General features: G+C 42.1%; 1 protein-coding gene across 31 annotated transcripts in view; it reads left to right on the top strand.

Annotated features, from left to right (window-relative positions):
- Positions 1–20,797, top strand: part of DTNA (dystrobrevin alpha) — a 443,139-nt gene that overhangs the window by 398,002 nt on the left and 24,340 nt on the right. For 13 of the 31 annotated variants that reach the window (XM_040264818.1, XM_040264817.1, XM_040264819.1 and 10 more), the window contains 4 exons: positions 2,283–2,380; positions 7,532–7,645; positions 16,629–16,725; positions 18,659–18,679. In XM_040264818.1, the coding sequence (XP_040120752.1) occupies positions 2,283–2,380; positions 7,532–7,645; positions 16,629–16,725; positions 18,659–18,679 (330 nt within the window). Of the gene's footprint in view, positions 1–2,282; positions 2,381–7,531; positions 7,646–16,628; positions 16,790–17,904; positions 19,862–20,797 lie in introns of those variants that run through there. The other 18 variants (XM_040264826.1, XM_040264836.1, XM_040264830.1 and 15 more) reach the window with 9 other exon arrangements.

Below are 20,797 nucleotides of genomic sequence, written 5' to 3' on the forward strand. Positions count from 1 at the left end.
CTAAGCAACTGAGAAGGAAATGGCACCCCACTCCAGTATTCTTGCCTAGAGAATTCCATGGACAAAGGAGCCTGGTGGGCTACTGTCCCTAGGGTTGCACAGAGTCGGACATGACTGAAGCAACTTAGCAGCAGCAGCAGCAAGCAACTGAGCACAGAACACAAAACATATACAAAATATGTACAAGAAAGAGAAAATGATGTTATAAAATTAAAAAAAAAAAAACCTTCATCACATGTCAAAGGTGCCAAAGGCCAGACTTAGCTGTAGAAGACCATTTCAAATATAAAATATAGGACCTCACAATTCTTCATTAGCAATACAAATTGTATCTTTGTTAAAAGAAATGCTAAATTAAAAAGTGATAGAAAAACTTTATGAAAGCCAGAGCTTCACCAAGTTTAGACCTTTCCCTACAGTTAGTTTTCTGAAATTAAAATTCAAGCAGTGTTTCTCCATATCTTTGGGCTTAGACAATGGGTGCTATTTTTTTAAAGCTTGACATTCTGTGGTAGAAAGACTTGTTGTGATTTTTTTAATAAGCTTTAAAAATTGGGGGGTATTTTTATAATGTATTGTAGAGCAAAGAAAGCACAGGGAAATCTACATAATCTGACCCTGTTATTTATTGATTGATTGTGCTGGGTCTTCATCACTGTTCCATGCGGACTTCTCTAGTTGCAGGCTTCTCACTGCATGGCTTCTTTTTGTGGGTGGAGCCTGGGCTATAGGGCGTGCGGGCTTCAGTAGCTGTGATTCATGGGCTTTGTTGCCCTCTAGCATGTGGAATCTTCCCAAACAGAAATCGAATCTGTGTTCTCTGCATTGGCAGGTGAATTCCTAACCTCTGGACCACAAGGGAAGTCTTGACCCTTTTTCTATAAAATGATATCAAATAATCTCTTCACTAAATACACATACACATATACACACAGCATCCCTGGTAGCTCAGCTGAATAAGAATTTGCCTGCAATGCAGCAGACCCTGATTTGATTCTTGGTCAGGAAGATCCCCTGGAGAAGGGATAGGCTACCCCCTCCAGTACTCTTGGGCTTCTCTGGTGGTTCAGATGGTAAAGAATCCACCTGCAATGCAGGAGACCTGGGTTCGATCCCTGGGTTGGGAACATCCCCTGAAGGAGCACATGGCGACCCACTCCAGTATTCTTGCCTGGAGAATCCACATGAACAGAGGAACCTGGTGGGCTACAGCCATGGGGTCACAAAGAGTCGGACACGATTGAGCGACAAAGCACAGCACAGGACAGCACAGATAAATACAGTATATGAGCTATATATACATATCTATTGTTATAAAATCATATATAAGATATCTAATCATATATAGGCATGTATATAATTCTTATATAATCATATTCTTCTATATAAATATATGTGATTATATAAGAAGGGAGAAAGTGGTGACTGCATATATATCAGTTGTTAAAGCTGGTTGCAACCCATCAACATAAAATTACATATATGAGTAAAGAAATGCTGGAAGTATTTTGACCAAAAGAAGAGAAGAAAAGTCATAATAACTCTGACTTTAAAACTATAGCCTTCCCTGATAGCTCAGTTGGTAAAGAATCTTCCTGCAATGCAGGAGACCCTGGTTTGATTCCTGGGTGGGGAAGATCTGCTAGAGAAGGGATAGGCTACCCCCTCCAATATCCTTGGGCTGGAGAATTCCATGGTCTGTATAGTCCACAGGGTCACTAAGAGTAGGACACGACTGAGCAACTTTCACTTTCACTTTAAAACTATACATTTTTAAATTATATATTACAGTGGTTGAACAGTAATTCTAGAGAAAGATACCTCAGCAGTGATTCATTTACTGAAGTGGGTAGCCATTTCCTTCTCCAGGGGATCTTCCAGACCCAAGGATAGAACTCAGGTCTCCAGCATTGCAGGTGGATTCTTTACCATCTGAGCCACAAGGAAAGCCCTTTACTGAAAAAAATAGCTGCACTGGGAACAGCATGGCAAGAATGAACTCGCTCCCCAATATCAGAAATTTGGAACCAGTTTTTCCCACGTTTTGTGTATTTGCCTGCAAAAGAATTCTTTTATGCTTTCCATCCCATAAATGTGCTCCAGACCTCCCCAAAAGCTGGTCCTTAGGAGAGGAACGGCCGTTTAATTTTATGTGTTTTGCTTTTTTTGTTTTGATAAAAATGGTTGTCTCTTTCATGTGCATATCTCACGACTCCTGTCTTTTCAAACACACATAGATTCCCCTGCCCGATACTAAATAGTGTAAACCACGTATTTTACAGCAGCCAGCTCAGCAGAGGGGCGCCCCTGACATCTCCTTCACCATTGATGCAAATAAGCAACAAAGGCAGCTGATCGCAGAACTAGAGAACAAGAACAGGTAAGACTTTAGACAGACTGGCTTTTATGATCAGAGTGCCCGCTCATTAGTAACCTATAGTCATGCTTTTAACTGTCCAGGTTTTTTTCACCCTGTAGGCATATAAATATAAGAGAAGTCATCTAGAGTCAGTGAAGCTGCTTCTGAAAAACTAATCTTTAAATTTTAGATCATCAGAAACTTCATGAGGGAAAAAAACAAACATATATATATATTCTGAGATGTCAATACAATTAATGTAATGTCCCTAGATAGTATCATTTCCCTTTTTCTGAGATACTTATTTTTGTTAAGGAGCTGCCTAAGGCAGAAGGGCCCCCACTGGGTGCTAAAGACTAAGTATCTTAATCACCCAGAGACAAGTAGAAGTCTCACCAGGGAGGGCCCTGTGAGGATCGCAGGCTAAAGGGGCATCTGGGGACACCACCATCACCCACTCGTTCAAGCCAAACATTTCCATGCCCCGTCCATCAGGAGGTTTTCCTCTTTATTAACACAGATTGACTCACCGTCTGCTCTGTGAGAGTTCCCCAAAACCTGGCGCTTCATCTCCTCCATTCCCACTCAGGGCAACCTGTCACTTTATAATATATAAATCATATCATGTTATTTCTTGTTCAAAACCTCTGGTGATTTTTCCGTTCCAACCTGACCTGATTCCTGCCTCCCTTTCCAGCCACTGCCTACCTCACTCATTACACTCCTGCTTCTTTCTTTCTTTACAGCCTTTCAAGTACTGGCTGTCCTCCTAGCTTACAGAGCTCTTCCTCAGGGTCTCTGCAGAGATCGCTCTTCCTCACCGCTCAGGTCTCAGCTCAAATGGCATTCAAGTGTCTGTTTCCTTCTTATTCTCTGTCTCGTCTGACAGATATGGAATTTCTTTGAGAACTGAGTCCATGACAAATGGCCCCTGGGTTCCAGGACCATGCCTGGTACACTGAAACACTGTAGAAGCTCAGCAAATATATACTGAGTAAGAAAGTAATAAATTGCTGAGTCAGATCCTAAACTCAGGGCTGAGTAAGCCTCACATAAAAACAACTTGTATTTCTCAGAGCAGCACCAAAATGTCTTAAAATTTAATCCCATCTTTTAACACTGATGTGGCTTCTGAGATCAAACTGGTAAAGGAGAAAGTTGTGATCATTGTTACATGCCTGTAGAGTCTGACCTGAAAATCTTGGTATAAATGGTCAAGCTATTCTTTGAAGTTCTACAGAAAAAAGTTAAAAGGAAGGTAAAAATTCAGGACATTTTCATATTCTTAGAAAAAAAGACTAAAGTGAAAATTTACAAGCACACAAATAGCTAATCTTGGTAGCAGTTTTGATCTACTCTTCTACCTTTCCAAAGCATTTATTCTCCCTTCCAGTTCTCTGCTTCCACTCAGCATGGGGATGTCATCCGTGTGTGCTAAGTTGCTTCAGTCCTGTCTGACTCTGCAGCCCTGTGGACTGTAGGCTCCTCTGTCCATGGGATTCTCCAGGCAACAATACTGGAGCAGGTTGCCATTTCCTCCTCCAGGGGGTCTTCCCGACCCAGGGACAAACCCATGTCTCTCCTGCATTGGCAGGGGGGTTCTTTACCACGAGAGCCACATGGGAAGAGACTCGAGGGGGAAATCGGGACTTCCTTTAAGGAAATAACCCAGGAATTTGTACCTCCACATGGGATTCCAGAATCAGCAAGAGGCCCCATGAATGTGCTGGGTGTGCCATGCTACCAGTCCTGCTTAGTTCTCGGGCGTTTGGGGATGGTACTTTCTGAAGGACCAGCAAGAGAATAGAGGAATGGGAATGAGAAAAGATGGCAGGAAGAGACCTTCGTCCTGTCCCTGAGTTCCTTCCCCACTCCATGCCTAAAGAGCATCTAGTCCATCCCGAACTCATCTCTCTAAGCCAGCAGCCTCAACCCCACGGATGACGCCAGAACCGTGTCCCAGAAGCTTATCCAGGTCACAGTTCCTGTACCATGGAAATCACCCAGGGATCCCATGGTCTCCAAAGTGACAGTTAACCCAGTAATCAGATCTCTGGGCTTCAAGGAACTATAGAATTGCTCGCTTGACTTTGTGACTACCCTAGGTAGTTCATAGATGTTTCAGCAGTGATCTTTAGAAAATAATGCTTCCTTACAGCATACTTAGAGGAGCCAGTTGGAGTTAGTATTAGGAGTAGCAAGACTCTTCAAATTACATTGTCTAAGTCACAGCCTCAGAGAAGACAATGGCACCCAACTCCAGTACTCTTGCCTGGAAAATCCCATGGACGGAGGAGCCTGGTGGGCTGCAGTCCATGGCGTCGCTAAGAGTCGGACACGACTGAGCGACTTCACTTTCACTTTTCACTTTCATGCACTGGAGAAGGAAATGGCAACCCACTCCAGTGTTCTTGCCTGGAGAATCCCAGGGACGGGGGAGCCTGGTGGGCTGCCGTCTATGGGGTCGCACAGAGTCGGACACAACTGAAGCGACTTAGCAGCAGCAGCAGCAGCAAGTCACAGCCTGCCTAGGCTACACCTGTCAGACCAAGTAATGGAGACTAAAGGAGTCTGATATATATGAGGTTTGGGGCACACCAACCTGAGTTCAAATGACCACTACCACCTAGATATTAAACTTGGACAAGAGTTGTAACTAGTCTATGTTTTGATTCCCTTATTCATGAAACAGATAATAGCAGTCCCTGTATATAGAACAGTTCCTAATAGAACTGTTAGGAGGATTAAATAAGACTAAAGAAGACAATGACTACTTAGGCCCGAGCACACACACACATACAAGGAGACAACACAGTTCCTAGGTGTAGTCTAAGCACTTCGTGCTCCTTGCCTATCTTATCATTATGTTCTTTTCTGCTAGAGCTGCTTCCCTATTTTCCTTCTTTGGGGCAAAATGGTTCTGTCATGGTTCTGTCCTCAGAATCAACAAAGAGAACAAGTGGAAGTCACAGAATGTCAGGATGTTAGCCCTGAGGAACGTGGAAATCTCAGTTCACTGATGTTCAGGCTGAGCTCTCTGGGACCCCAGGGGCCCTGTAGGGGTGCATGAAGAGGAAGAAGGGGCATCCCAGGTGGTGCTAGAGGTAAAGAACCCACCTGCCAGTGCAGGAGTTGAAAGAGATGCCAGTTTGATCCCTGGGTTGGAAAGATCCCCTGGAGAAGGGCATGGCCCCACTCCAGTCTTCTTGCCTGGAGAATCCCAGGGACAGTGGAGCCTGGCAGGCTGCAGTCCATAGGATAACACAGAGTCGGACACAACTGAAGCAACTGTATGCACAAAAAGGAAGGAAGAAGAGCCAATGGTGCAAGGCGCTCCCCTTCTTTAACCAGAGAAGTTTCTTAACTGTCTAATATGCTGGGTTTCCATGGAAGTTTCCTTTTAAAGAAAAATTTCCACCTTGAAACACTAAGGTGGAGCAAAAAAAAAGTTGAAAACCACTGAATTATGGTCCATATCCATGAGAGGGACAATGACTCACTCATAATTAGCTTCTTGATGCTGGCGTGTTTGTGGCGCAGAATACTGTAAATCAGCCTTTCAGATGGAAAGTCACCCAGCCCCCTTGCTCACCAAGTTCACCTTCCATTCTTATTCTCGGTGCTTTGTTCTGTCTTACTGGCTCTTCTGCATTTTACTGGATAGGAGGCTGACCCCTCCCCCAAGAATCCATGGCTTGTAACCTTGCCTAATAGCATCTAACTCACTTAGGGATAATTTGCTTTGCGTCGGTCACCTATCCTTTATGGCTGGCCTAACGTTCACCCCAACGCAAGGCAGACCAGACCCCAACATTAATAATAGACAGACACGTCTCACCCCTGACTGAGGTCACACCAGTAGCTCTCTTGGGTCACTGACTCAATTACAGTGAATCCTTTTAAAGCACTTTCCTTCTTAAGGCTACCCTCATTGAGATCCATTGTTAAGGTTGAAAATGTTAAGAAAAGGGAAAGAATTTTGCCTAACTGGGAGCTTTCCAGATAAATTCAGTGAGAAGAATTTCACTCCTGGTGTGAGAATGAGGTTATTTAGTTTCATAAAATGAATGCCATTTATCCTTATTTTCCTTCCAAGCATCTCTTACTTGGTATCTGCAGGTAGTTTAAGGTGTCAGACTGAGATCATAAATAAGAGGAAGATTCATTTTCATCTCTTAAGCAGTGCGCTTTGCAAAGTTGAAGACTTTACCGCAGCATTATATTACTGACTAGAGAGATTAGGTCCTGGGGAGAACAAGCAGCTTGAAGGTTCCAATGACACAAGCAGACCTTCCTGGTTCCTAGGATGTACTGGTGATGAAAGCAGTATCCCTTCCACAGCACTCAACTGTTGCAGGGAGAGGGACCCCTTGCAGGGCCTGAGAGTGGGCTCTTGTCTAACACTGGGAAATGCATTGTCCAAGGAGACACACGTGCTGACAAAGCAAAAGACTTCGTTGCGAAGGATGCCCCAGGGGACGAGCAGCGCACGGGAACACAGGAGGACTGCTCTGCCTCCTGATTCACAGTCTCAGGTTTTATGGTAATCGGGGTCAGTTTCCAGGTTGTCTCTGCCCAGTCATCTTGCTTGGCCCATATTTGGTCTGACTCAGGATCCTTCCTTGGAGAAGGGTATGGCCACCCACTCCAGTATTCTTGCCTGGAGAATTCCATGGACAGAGGAGCCTGGGGGGCTACAGTCCAGAGAGTCGCAAAGAATTGGACATGACTGAGCGACTAACACTCAGGGTCGTTCCTGGTGGTAAGCACAACTCTCAGCCAAGATGGATTCTGGTGCAAAGGATTCTAGGAGGTTGGTCATCTCCTCCCTCCTTCGGTCCCTCCCAGATTCTCCCAGTTAGTTTTTGGCAGCAGCAGCACAGCATGTTACTTATTTGAACCTCTGTTGTGAGACAACTCAAGCAAGCAGTTATCATCAGTTATCACCGTGCCTGACCAATGCAGACAACTTCAGTCAACAGTCCCCTAACACAACTTAGCTATAGCCAACACCTCATAAACACCGTCAGTTCATGAGGATAGGTTTTGCTCCAACACATAGGACAACCCCATCTTTCTTTGCTCTGGTGACCCTGATCAGCTCACATGTTAGATCCTAGACGTCCTGGAAGTTAACTGACTAGGTTTCTCTCCTTCCTCCTCTCTCCCAAGAGAAATCCTACAGGAGATCCAGAGGCTGCGGCTAGAGCATGAACAAGCTTCTCAGCCCACGCCGGAGAAGGCGCAGCAGAACCCCACTCTGCTGGCAGAGCTGCGGCTCCTCAGGTAAGAAAAGGAGCCCAGGGCATCTCAGGAAGGGCAGTGTTTGAGATCGTCCATACCATCTGACAGTGTCCGCCAGAAAATGGTCGTCAACCTCCGTAGCTGCCAGTGTCTGTTTGCTTTTATTTATTTATTTTTTTTTTTTTTTGCTTTTATTTTTATAGCACACATCTAATTGCTGAGATTTGGGGGTCTGGGAAAAGAAGTTATTTACATTTTACTTTTTTCTTTGACGCAGAGAAAAGGACACAGTGTTCTTCAGATCCAAAACCAAATGTTTCACTAGAAGAAAAAAATTTATAGTGCATTCTGTTTTTTAATTACAGTATAGTTGATGTCAGTTATTATGTAAGTATGATATTATGGAAGTTGTTCTGTGTGTGCTTAGTTGCTCAGTCACATCAGACTGTGACCCCATGGATTGTAGCCCTCCAGGCTCCTTTGTTCATGGAATTCTCCAGGCAGGAATACTGGAGTGGGTAGGCATTCCCTTCTGCAGGGGATCTTCCCGACCCAGGGATCAAACCTGGGTCTCCTGCATTGCAGGTGGATTCTTTACCACCTGAGCCGCCAGGGAAGCCCCATACTTCATTTATGGTTTTTATAAACTATTGGCTATATTCCCCATATTGTACGATATATCCTTGCAGGTTATTTTATACATAATAGTTTGTACCTCTTAATGCCTAGCCCTGTATCTCCCATCCCCCACTTTTCTCTCCCCTCTGGTAACTGCTAGTTTGTTCTCTATGTCTGTCTTACTGGAAAAAACATATGAATTCAACTCTTTTTAGTTATTTGCACTATCAACAATATGTTTATGATAAAAGTGATCAACAAAACAAACAAGTAAAGAATTAAATAATCATCACTTTTTAAATTAAAAAATTTATCTGTGACCCATAAATTCTCTCCAACTCTTGGTCCCTAAGATTTTTCTGTACAGATCCTCACACCTTCTTGTTCTGCAAATGAATTTAAAGGCCTAGTGTCACCTAGCTGGTCATCATGAAATATTCTTGGAAAGGACTGAAGAAGATCATTTGGTTCCACCCCTGAATTTCAGGGTACTTCTCAGCCTCAGACTGTAGAGAGCAGCAGGGCCTGGAACAGGACTGTGAGCACATGCAAAAGGAGTCAGACCAGGGGCTCTGCTTCAGACTTACCAACATGCCTTGAATATGGCACTGACCCAAACCTGTCTGAATGGAAAGCAATGCAAACATAACCCAAAGATACTCCCTAGTGGAAATGTCATATTTCACAAGGCAGTCATAGTCAGCAAGTATAGCATTCTTTCCATCTTTCAGTTTGGATGCCAAGTGTCTTTCAGGTATATCTAACTCCAAGGCAACTAACTCTTATTAACTTTTTATAATAAGAACAGATGCGTCTGCTCAGAAATTAGAGCGCCCCTTGTCAGCATTAGAGCGCCACTTGCTTACTCTGGTGGCTCAGACGGTAAAGAATCTGCCTGCAGTGTAGGAGACCTGGGTTCAATCCCTGGGTCGGGAAGAACCCCTGGAGAAGGAAATGGCAACCCACTCCAGTATTCTTGCCTGGGAAGCTTATGGATAGAGGAGCCTGGTGTCCATGGAGCCACCCAGAGTCAGACCCAACTGAGCAACTAACACGTTAACTTCCTCCTTACAAGGAGACTAAATTTAGCACATTCTGTATGGCTGTATTTGTGTTTTACCAAGTCCCGGTTGGTTGCATGGATCTTTCTAGGGGCTCCACTCTAACCCAGCTCTGTGGACATATTCACATCTGAGCGCTCAGCACACCGGGCCAGGGAGCAGGCCCTGCCTCTCAGGTGGGATCCAGTCTCCCCAGGCTCATACATTTGACTGGAGGGGGAGACCCACCAAAGGCCTGAGTTATGGAAAGGAGATGTGTAGAGCTTGCAGCTTGTAGAGGCTTCTGGATATGCAGAGATCACATCATACTTTAGAAGAACAAAATAATTTAATGGAAGAAATATAAAGTCTTCCTTTTCAATATATGTGATTTCTGGTCCTACTTTCAGAGAAATGTTTTAGCAGTTCTTGCATATTCTGCTACACCATCACCCAGAAGGGATGAAAATGAAAAGGAAAAGAATGTTTTACATCCTCTTCCTCCTCCTCAAGGGCTTATGAAAGTATATCACTGCTTGAAAGTAGCATATTTTGCCAAATAGGATTATGTCAGCCCTTCAGACTCACAAGTAAAGAAAGTTGAATCTAGTATGTGCATGCATACTAAGTCGTTTCAGTCCTCTCTGACTCTTTGCATCTCTATGGACCATAGCCTGCCAGGCTCCTCTGTCCATGGGCATTTGCCAGGCAAGAATACTGGAGTGGGTTGCCATGCCCTCCTTCACAGGATTGTCCCAACCCAGGGATCAAATTTGTGTCTCTTACATCTTCTCCATTGGCAGGCATATTCTATACCACTAGCACCACCTGGGAACCCCTCTCATGACCCTAGCTGAGTTTAAAGCCATACTAAGGAGTCTGACTTGGTGGGGAACTTCTAGAGTTTTGGCCATCACCATCAGAGGGTGGCCCACGCATCCAGCTTGAGACCTGAAACACCTACATCCGAGCTGATTTACTTGCCTGCCTCCATATTCTCCAGGTTTCCCAGGTGGTAAAAAAAAAAAAAAAAAAAACACCAGTCAATGCAGGAGATGCAAGTTCCCTGGGTCGGGAAGATTCTGTGGAGGAGAGCACAGTATTCTTGCCTGGAGATTCCCATGGACAAAGGAGCCCGGTGAGCTACAGTTCATAGGGTCACAAAGAGTTGGACACAACTGAAGCGATTTAGCATGCATGCATGCATGCATGCAGATTTGTGTGCGGGCTTCCCAGGGGGCTCAGTGGTAAAGAATCTGCCTGCCAGTACAGAAGACACAGAAGACCTGGGTTTGATCACTGGGTCCAGAAATTCCCTGGAGGAAGAAATGGCAACCCACCCCAGTATCGCTGCCTGGGAAATCCCATGGACAGAGGAGCTTGGCAGGCTACAGTCCAAGGGGCCACAAAAGAGTCGGACTCAACTTGAGCGACTTAGCAGACATTCCATATTCTCCACATTTCTTCTGCCTGGAATAAGTACCCTCCCTCGAAGGATATTTCTCTGGATACTGATGAACCACTTATACTGTGCTAAGCACTTTAACAATTTGGAAGTTTCACAAATACCCAGAAACCCTTCTCGGGATGTTTTATCCTTTAGTCATTTCATACTTTTCAAGAGTTCCAAAACAGTGACCTCTTGCTAATTATTACTTTGGCCTTGAGTTCACACTGAGGGGTGACCATGTGAAGCTGCCAAAGGAGCTCCTTTTTGTAGCTTTGACAGAGGTCTCCTCCATCTATTATAGCTTTTCTGGGCCTCTTATTGAGAAGCCATCAGGAGAAATTTCTTTACCAGGGAAATGAGGGCAGCAAGATCAGTGCTTTGCTTTTCATGAACACATAGTTTATTTTTATCTTAAGGGCACCACAACCTTTCTAAATGATCGCATTTCCCTTATGCGATATGACAAAGTTGAAAGCCAAGTTTACAACCCAGATCTGGCAACTGAGTAGCATTATAGGACAGGCATTTCATAGATGCTTCCTATGTACTAAGCTGTACCTAACACTGTCACACTTTCATACAGTTGCTGTAAAAGACCTGGGGGAATGGCCATTACTATTATAGGGAAAGGAAAGGGTTAGTCCCTCAGCCATGTCTGACTCTTTGAGACCCCACAGACTGTAGGCCCCCAGCCTCCTCTGTCCATGGGATTCACCAGGCAAGAATACTGGAGTGGGTTGCCATTTCCTCCTCCAGGGGGTCTTCCTGACCCAAAGATCAAACCTGCATCTCCCACATTGCAGGCAGATTACTTACCATCTGAGCCAACAGGGAAGCCCCTTACTACTACAGTCTTTCTGTAAAGAAACTGAGGTTCACAGAAGTGAAATAACTTGCCCGAAATCCTGCACAGTGAGCATCACAGGTAGATTCTCTCTCCTTTCCTTGCATACATGTGTTCTCAGTCATGTCCAACTCTTTGTGATCCTATGGATTGTAGCCTATTAGGCTCCTCTGTCCATGGGATTCTTCTGGCAAGAATACTGGAGTGGGTTGCCATGCCCTCCTCCAGGGAATCTTCCTCACCCAGGGATCGAACCCCCATCTCTTAAGTCTCTTGCAATGGCAGGGGGGTTCTTTACCACTAGTGTCACCTGGGAAGCCTCTCCTTTCCTTGGGTCTTAATTTTCTCCTGCCTAGACTATTATAATAAGCACTTACTTGATTCCCAGCCTCTGGACAATATACACTGCTATCATTTGATTATTCAGTTAGTTCAGTTTAACAAATATTTCTAAAATGCCGTGTGCCCAGAACTGAGTTGAAAAAGATATTGTTCCTGGTCTCATAGAATTTGTGGTCAAGTAGGAAAATGACATAAATCAAATAGTTACACAAATAACAGTGTGATTATTAACTGTGATAAGTTCTATAAGGAATCTTCCTTTAAAAAAAAAAAGACATAATTATCAAAGCTGCTACATCAGTCAGAAGTTACCATGAAGAAGGATTGTTTGAGTTGAAGCATGAAAGATAAATACCCGGTGAATGGGGATTATGGACAGTGGAGGGAGCTGGAAATAGCTGATGAAAGGGTTTACTGGTAAATAGATGCAATGGCACCTCACTCCAGTACTCTTGCCTGGAAAAATCCCATGGGTGGAGGAGCCTGGTAGGCTGCAGTCCATGGGGTTGCAAAGAATCGGACATGACTGAGCACCTTCACTTTCACTTTTCACTTTCATGCATTGGAGAAGGAAATGGCAACCCACTCCAGTGTTCTTGCCTGGAGAATCCCAGGGACGGGGGAGCCTGGTGGGCTGCCATCTGTGGGATCACACAGAGTCAGACACGACTGAAGCGACTTAGCAGATGCCATATGTACAAACACCAAATAGCAAGGGCAAATCTGGTATCTTTTTTGGAACTGAAAGCTTTGTTGACCTAGAATGCAGTGAGCAAACAAGTGCATGGTAAGAGCTGGAGCTGTAGATGTAGATGGGGGTAGACTGTGATGCTGTGTGGCCATGCAGACCATCTTGAGGAAATTGCTATCAATCCCACAACAGGAAGCCACTGGAGGATGAGAGTTACATATTGAGTTAACACAGTGGATTAGCTTGGCAAGTCAGATTCACATGAGTCAAAGGTCTTACCCTAATATTAATTTTTAGAATACAGGCAATCAAGAGACACAGATGAAGCTGAGAAAGGCCTGCAGCATTCCATGTGGTTCCCCAGGTCTTTCCTTCCCATATTGGATAGGGAAATCTGAGGGAAAGTTTGCAAGGTGATCTAGTGAGCCTTCCCACTGCAAAACCATTAAGAGACAGCTAAAGAATTGTATTTGCAAAGATAATACCATCTTCTCTAAAGAAGAAACTATTAAACTGTGAACAACTTCACACTACAAACGGAAAGAAAAACAATTATAAATTTTCATATTTATCTCTTATCTAAAAAAACAAGCATATTATATACCCCAAAGTTGCATTCTTTTTAAGGTATATGAGATTATTCTTTGAGAAAACTTATTAATATAAAGAGACTTTTTTTGTGAATTATAATCTCTGATGCAGGTCTATGGTTTCCAGACTTGAATTTCATTAAACTAGCTTAATTTTTTTTTTTTTTTTTTTTTTTGGTGTGGGGAAACAACACAAAGTTAAGAACTTTTTGTTTCACCGTGTAACAACTTTGTTTGGGCTATACTAGGGTTTAGTTGCAGCACACAAGCTTCTATATTTGCAGCAAGCAAGGGCTACTCTTGGTTGCGGTGCATGGGCTTCTTGTTGCAGTGGTTTCTCTTGTGGCAGACCACAGGCTCTAGAGCGTAGGCCCAGTAGTTGTGGTGCAAGGCTTAGTTGCTCCATGGCAGGTGGGATCTTCCTGGACCAGGGATCAAACTCGTGTCCCTTGCATTGGCTGCCAGATTCTTAATCACTGGACCACCAGGAAAGTCCCTATAATGACATCTTTGAACTACCATCACCTGTTAGCATGTTTCATGAATGCAGTATATTTTTTAACTTTTTATTTTGAAAAACAATTTACACCTACAGAAGAGTTTTAAGAATATCACATTAAGGTTCCCTTCTATGCTTCACCTAGAGATTGCAAACATTTTGTCACACTCTTTTCTATCTTCCTATATAAGTTTACATATGTAAACTACACACACATTTTTGATGAGTCATTTGAGAGTAAACTGTAGACATCAAAACCCTTTACCCCTAAATACTTATTATATATTTTCTAAGAAGAAAGAAAGACATTTTCTTCTATAACTATGGTATCATCATCAAACTCAGAAAAGTTAATATTGATATTTATAATGATTATCTATTATTAATATACAGTTCAGCCTTCCCTGGTGGGCTCAGATGGTAAAGAATCCACCTGCCATGTGGGAGACCTGGGTTCAGTCTCTGGGTTAGGAAGATCCCCTGGAAGAGGGTATGGCAACCCACTCCAGTATTCTTGCCTGGAGAATCTCCAGGGACAGAGGTGCCTGGTGGGCTACATTCCATGGGGTCATACAATCCAAAGAGTTGGATACAACTTAGCGACTAAGCAATATACAGTTCATATTAAAATTTTTGCCTATTATCCCAACACTCTCCTAAAGAAAGTAGGTTTTAACACACACAAAATTAAAAATAATCTGACAGAATATCAGAATAAAAGGCATTCTTTTAGAGTGAATCTATTTAGCTCTAAGAAAATAAAATCACTATTTAGTCCAGGTCTTCTCAGTTTTCCTTGGAACACTGGAGGCTGCACCACAGTTTTGTTATCAAACCCACATTTAGTAACCATTGGTGTAAACACTTACAGAGAAGACATTATTAAAAAAAAATTTTTTTCTTTATTTCAGTCCAACACATGAAAGAGTAAATCTCATGTTTTGAAAGAGTACTACTTAAGATAAATACAAATAAGGCTATTTCAATGTTGATTAATTATACATTACTGTAAGTTAATTTTTTCTGATGGTTTTTAGATGCTTCTTTTAATATTTCTTATCTATAATTTGAAGAGTTTGCTTTAACCTTCCTCTCAAAGTGCTTTTGGCCTTTAGCTCTCACAAGGCCAAAAATTACAAAACAGCATCTAGAAGAGAACTGGAAATAAATCAGAAGCATTATCTACCTTCTGCCTAGCCCTACCGAGGATGTAGCTGGAACACCACGTGCAGACAAGATCAAAGGAAAAGACAGCTAATAGAGTTGTCACTGAAGAATATTGTTGAATTGGGCAAGACTTTTTCAGAATTAGAATTCTACAGACCAGCAAGACAAAAGACTAAAATAGGATACCATTAAGGTCTATAAAATTATGGTGTTCCTTATCCTCAAGATTCAGAAAAAGGACAATTGCAAACAAAATCAACAGAAGGATTGCTCTCAAAATAAACTTTAAGTAGCAATAAAAGCCAAATATATAAATATATTTTAAAAGTGACATGTTTATAAATTTTAAATTCATAAATCGTTATAGAGAAAGCCTATATGAAAGCAAATTAGAAATGTCTCATTTATATCCATCACCTGTCCTCCCACAAAATATCTTTCAACGGGATGAGTCACTGACCTAACCCAGTGTGACAGTTTTATGTTGTCCATTTCTCATTTCAGAGTCCCTGCTATAAGCTACACTTAATATTATGCCTGTGTCATTGAGGCCAGACATGTCCATTCATACATTAACACATGTATGGTTAAGGCATCCATACATTTTTAAAAATACAATTTCTAGTATTTCAGAATTAGAAGCCCTTGGGGCAAGGAATAAATTGTATATATCATTTTTTCACTAACAGTCATGAAATAAGAGATTGAAATAGATTTGGAAAATATACTTCAGAAATGTGAGTCGTTAGTATTTGTGTCCTTCCTGGTTTTCATTCTTGTTGACAGCTGATAGAAGTTTTGCAAAACAAAGTTAAGCAAACACAAACCTTGTAGATTATTACAACAGTTGTGTAGGAACTCCTTTTTTCTGACTTCACTCTAAGCAGCTAAACGCAAACCAGAAAATTTAGATCGACTATAAAACTATGTACAAGGAAAAGTTCTCCTCTGAAAGGCACCACATTGCATACTAAGAATTGAACAATTCTTAAAAATGAAAAATTTACTTTTCTGAATCTGATTTCCAGACACTAAAGTAATCAGTATTTCCTGTGAGATTTACGAGGGTCCTTGGCCTTGGAGGATCTGTGGGTTTGGCCTTTTTCAGTGGCTGTTTGGGTTTTGTTTGTTATCTGAGGACCCAGTGGCACAGCACAGAGCCCATGACATAATAAGCATTCAGAAAATATTTTATTAAATGGTTAATTCAGGATAGATGAGGGTAAATATCCAGTAGGATTTTAATTTTGTTTTACTGTGACTTTTAACAAATAAACATACACCTGGCTGCTCTGGTATCTCAAAAGGTAAAGAATCTGCTTGCATTGCAGGAATGAGTGAGCGATAGTCGCTAAGTCATGTGTGACTCTTTGGGACCCCATGGACTGTAGTCCATCAGGCTCCTCTGTCCATGGAATTCTCCAGGCAAGAACACTAGAGTGGGTTGCCATTTCCTTCTCCAAGAGACTCGGGTGCAGTCCCTGGATCAGGAAGGTTCTCTGGAGAAAGGAATGGCTACCCACTCCAGCATTCTTGCCTGGAGAATCCCAAGGACAGAGGAGCCTGGCAGGCTACAGTCCTTGGGGTCTGAAAGAGTCACACACGACTAAATGACTAACAAGCTATAATTGTTCATTCATTTGACATTTCCCTGCCAGGTAATCATGTCAGAGACCCAGAGATGCCCTTTTTCTAGTGGTCCACCAGTGCTCCAAGACTGGGAAATGTGATTAGCTCAGTGAGTTGAGTGCTGTTTCTAACAACAACGACTACTTCTTTCTTAGACAGCGCAAGGACGAGCTGGAGCAGAGAATGTCTGCCCTCCAGGAGAGCCGGAGAGAGCTAATGGTCCAGTTAGAAGGTCTCATGAAACTACTAAAGGTAAGATGTTTCACATAGCTATTTCCTAGACCTACAACTATGGCATTTGTAAAAAAAAAAAAAATTTAATTAATAAAATAAATTTTAAAATTTGCACCTAATGTGCAATGGTTTTTCCAATTACTATAAATGTGATTTCCTCCCCCAAAAAGTGGTTTCAAACTCAGTTTTAGTATCTTTTCTTAGACACATCAAATGATAACATCAATTGTAGGGCTCATTCTTATCTATTTCATGGAAGCAGACTACTGAGGACCTTCATGGCATAAGTTATTTCCAGTTGGCTCATTTCCAGTTCCTTTTGTCCTTGGAAGTAATATTACTAAAACTGAATTTATTCAAAAATGTTTTACATTTCATAGCTTTCAGCAGTTCTGACTAAACTGAACAGAAGCTCATATCTAATTCAGAAAATGAAGACACAGACATTAAAATAATTTTGGTGATTATAGTTTTATTAAGAGGAGTAACTTTTTTCATTTCAGTAAATGTTATCAAATCTGTGTGGCTTTAGCAGCAAGTCACATAATTTCTCTGGGTTTCAAATGCAAACCGTAAATGGGAATATCTCCTTCACTTTTCTACAAGTGGAGCATGTAATAAGATGGTATGCAGAGTATTATAATAATAATTCTCATTGGGAACTGGCATTCTCTCTTTCATAAATCTCAGTCCCTTCGTCAGAGTGCACAGAGTTGCATTTCAACTCAAAAGTAGACTCGTATGGCCACGTGTCCCTGATGGCTCCCGTGGACATTTCACTGGTCTGTGGTCATCCTGCCTGATGTAAACAAGCATGAGCCAGTGACATGCCAAAGGCAGGAACTAAAGCTTATCTTAGAGTAACACAAAGTCTCTGGGACAGCTCACTTGCAAGACAAGGTCTTTCAATCTATGGCTCCCCTACATCCCTGACACCCCATCATTTATTGTTTCTGTATTTTTTCCTTTCTTTCCTCTTCTTTCTTTCTTCCCTTTCCTTTCCCTTCTTTTCCTTCCCTTTCTCTTTCTTACTTTTCTTTCTCTCTCCCTTCCTTTATTTCTTTTATGTATTTATTTTTTAATTTCAAAACTTAAAGAACAGTTAACAGATATTTGTTGAAACCTACTGTCTCCCAGGCACTGATGTAAATATAACACTTTTTTTTCTTTTCTTTTCTTTATTCTTTATTCCTGTAGTCGACTTTTCCTGCCATCAGTATCGGAAATGCTTTATCTTTACTGAACAAAATTTACTTTTCATTGTATCAGACATATAAAGTATAAAATTCAGTTTTTATTGTACTATCTATCCTCTGTCCATGGAATTCTCCAGGCAAAAATACCGGGGTGGGTTGCCATTCCCTTCTCCAGGGGATCTTCCTGAACCGGGGATCAAACCTGTGTCTCCCGCAGTGCAGGCAGATTCTTTACCATCTGAGCCACCAGGGAAGCTCATGTTAAGACAGGACCAGATAATTAATAACCTCTTGCTGTTTCTGCCCTATTATCTCATTTGATGATCCAGACAGCTCTTTCTGGTTTTTTTCCCCCAAATATACCAAATAAAGTGGGCCTGTCCCATCTTTCCCGTCACCGAATGACAGGAAACTGAAAACAGCCCTTTGGTTCTATTTCTATGCTTCTGTCACTGTAGCAATGGGAGAGGAGTCTATTTACCACCAGCCATCTTGGCATCACTTTAGCCTGAGTGCATTCTATTCCATCAAGATGTACCAGTTGCAGGATAAAGAGAGAAATCATGTTGAAAGATGACTGGATACATGGAGGAAAGACACAGGTCCATAGTTTCAAATACCTAAATAGACTTGGAACTCTAAGTAACCAAGGTAGAAGAGGCTTGGTTTCCCCCACCTTTATTCCTTCACACTGTGTACATGCTCTTATTGGAACCCTGGGTAACCTAACCATTATTGATTCAATCTTTCTGTAGGAAGAAGAATTGAAGCAGGGAGTAAGTTATGTGCCCTACTGCAGGTCTTAACTAACAGTTGGAGGGGCCTGCCGTCCTGCCGTTTTTCTCATTGCTTTTGCCTCTAATGTATGTTCATGCTTCAGTTTGGAAAGAGAAATATATATATATATACTAATTTGCTTCCTTTTCAATGTAGTGCTTGAATTGAGACACATAAAATTTAGCATTTTTTATAACTATAACTACCATCAACATCAAAAGAAGAGCTATTACATCTTTTAGAACAGGGGACACATTTAATTTGTTGGAAACTCTTATAATCTCCAGGGTCTAAGTTTCAAACCAGTCTCATGCTTTTTCTGGGTCGTTGATCAGACCCTTTTCTTAATAGAAAGACACTCACCACAATTACTAATGGTCCGTTAGGTGGAACCCACTGAGGTTCTACCTCAGTTAGCACTCAGAAGCTAACCTCGACATCCTCTCATCCTGTGAATGTTCAGTTCAGTTTCCATTTTACTGAAAAGGTGTAAAAATTAGCCAATTACATCTCCTCCCATTGCCTAATTACTGAGCCCTGTTCCCCACTGCTCACCATTAAGCACTCAGTCTAATAAGAGAAAGACTGAACGCCAGCTGTTCACTTCTCAGACTAGAATATACCTACCATTGGTTGACGACCATCTCCAAAGAATAGGTAACTTTCAGCCTTTCTCTTATCACCAAGCACCTTTCTGCTCTGGGAGTTCACAAGGGGTTACATACATCTTCCCTGGAAATATGAACCCTGTGGCTCTCTAACTGTAGCTGAACTGAAGCTCTCTGTCTGACCACGTGGCCTGGTGCAGAAGCCAGCAGAGGGAGCAACGTGCTCAAAATACAATAAGAATAAAACAAAAGCAAAATAAAAGCAGCTTTCATTTCCAGTGCATGTACCGAGCTGTGTATGACAATATAGCCCACCTGCCGGTCTTATCAAAAAGTTTGACATTATTTCCATGGATCCATGACAACCACAGCCTGTCTGATTTCAACGTACCCTTTCATTCTTCTGTATTCTCTTTCCTATTATTCATTGTGCGTGTTTGTGTGTAACAAAGAATGTTTGCAAAATGCTGGACACATTTTTACCCTTCATTCCCATGGTCTGTAAAAAAAAAAAAAAAGGAAAGTGTAAAACGAATCTGTAATGTCAGACAATAAAGACAATGTATTACATTATTTGTATTTTGTGAACAAAGTTACTTCACTAAACTGAAGTCAAATTAATGAGACAGCTCCCCTGGGTAAAGGACACACATTTGCTGCCTGTATGATTGCCCATAAATTCATACCTGGGGTGTTGCTATTGTACATACAAAACACTTGGATCATGGTAAAGAAAAATGCCATCTCATGGTCCTTTCCTGCAAACAGCCTCTTTTCTTTCCTGTCTCTTACTCAGCATGAGCATAGAAAATAGAAAGAAAGCTCAACTATACCCTTACTCCTCCTAGTGGAGGCAGAAGGTAACCACCCTGCAGTCAGTCAGCCTGGCTTTAGCCATTGTCCTTTGGGGACCCTCTCTCTTCCATTTCCATGGCAACGCATTCTTGAAAGGCTCAGTGGACCAGGCTGTTCATAAACAGATGGATGCATAGAGCCAAACCATGGCACCGTCCATTACTGCATTACTGCCTGCTTCCCCTCCAGCTCCTCCCGCACTGAGCCCTCAACAGCTGCAGCATCACTGAATGTCAGCCAGCAGTGGTTATCGCTGCCTAGGTTGTTAAGGACCACTATTGGCAACACCTGGAGATGTCAGCAATGCATTGTCTGGGTCGGGGGAGTCTTTACAGTCTTACTCATGTCTTTGCTTATAGTCAAGCCTCTTTTCCAAAAGGACCCAAGGCAGCTTACAACTAACTAAAGACAAAAACAATGACTTCATAAAATAGAAATAGAAAAATCAAACACTAAAGAAAATGCAAATATGCTTATCTTAAGGGACAGGGGTGTTACTCTGAGCTTTCTAGTAATGAGGCAAAACAGGGAAAACATAATTGGTAGTTTTATCAGAACAGAAATGTCAGTCCTCAAGGGGCCAAAATTTCTGTTGGCATAAAATATAAAAAGGAAATTTCACTCAGAGCTTTACTGGAGGAGGAGTGAATAATA

The sequence above is a fragment of the Oryx dammah genome, unplaced genomic scaffold (assembly GCF_014754425.2).
Source record: "Oryx dammah isolate SB20612 unplaced genomic scaffold, SCBI_Odam_1.1 HiC_scaffold_22, whole genome shotgun sequence".
NCBI lineage: Eukaryota > Metazoa > Chordata > Mammalia > Artiodactyla > Bovidae > Oryx > Oryx dammah.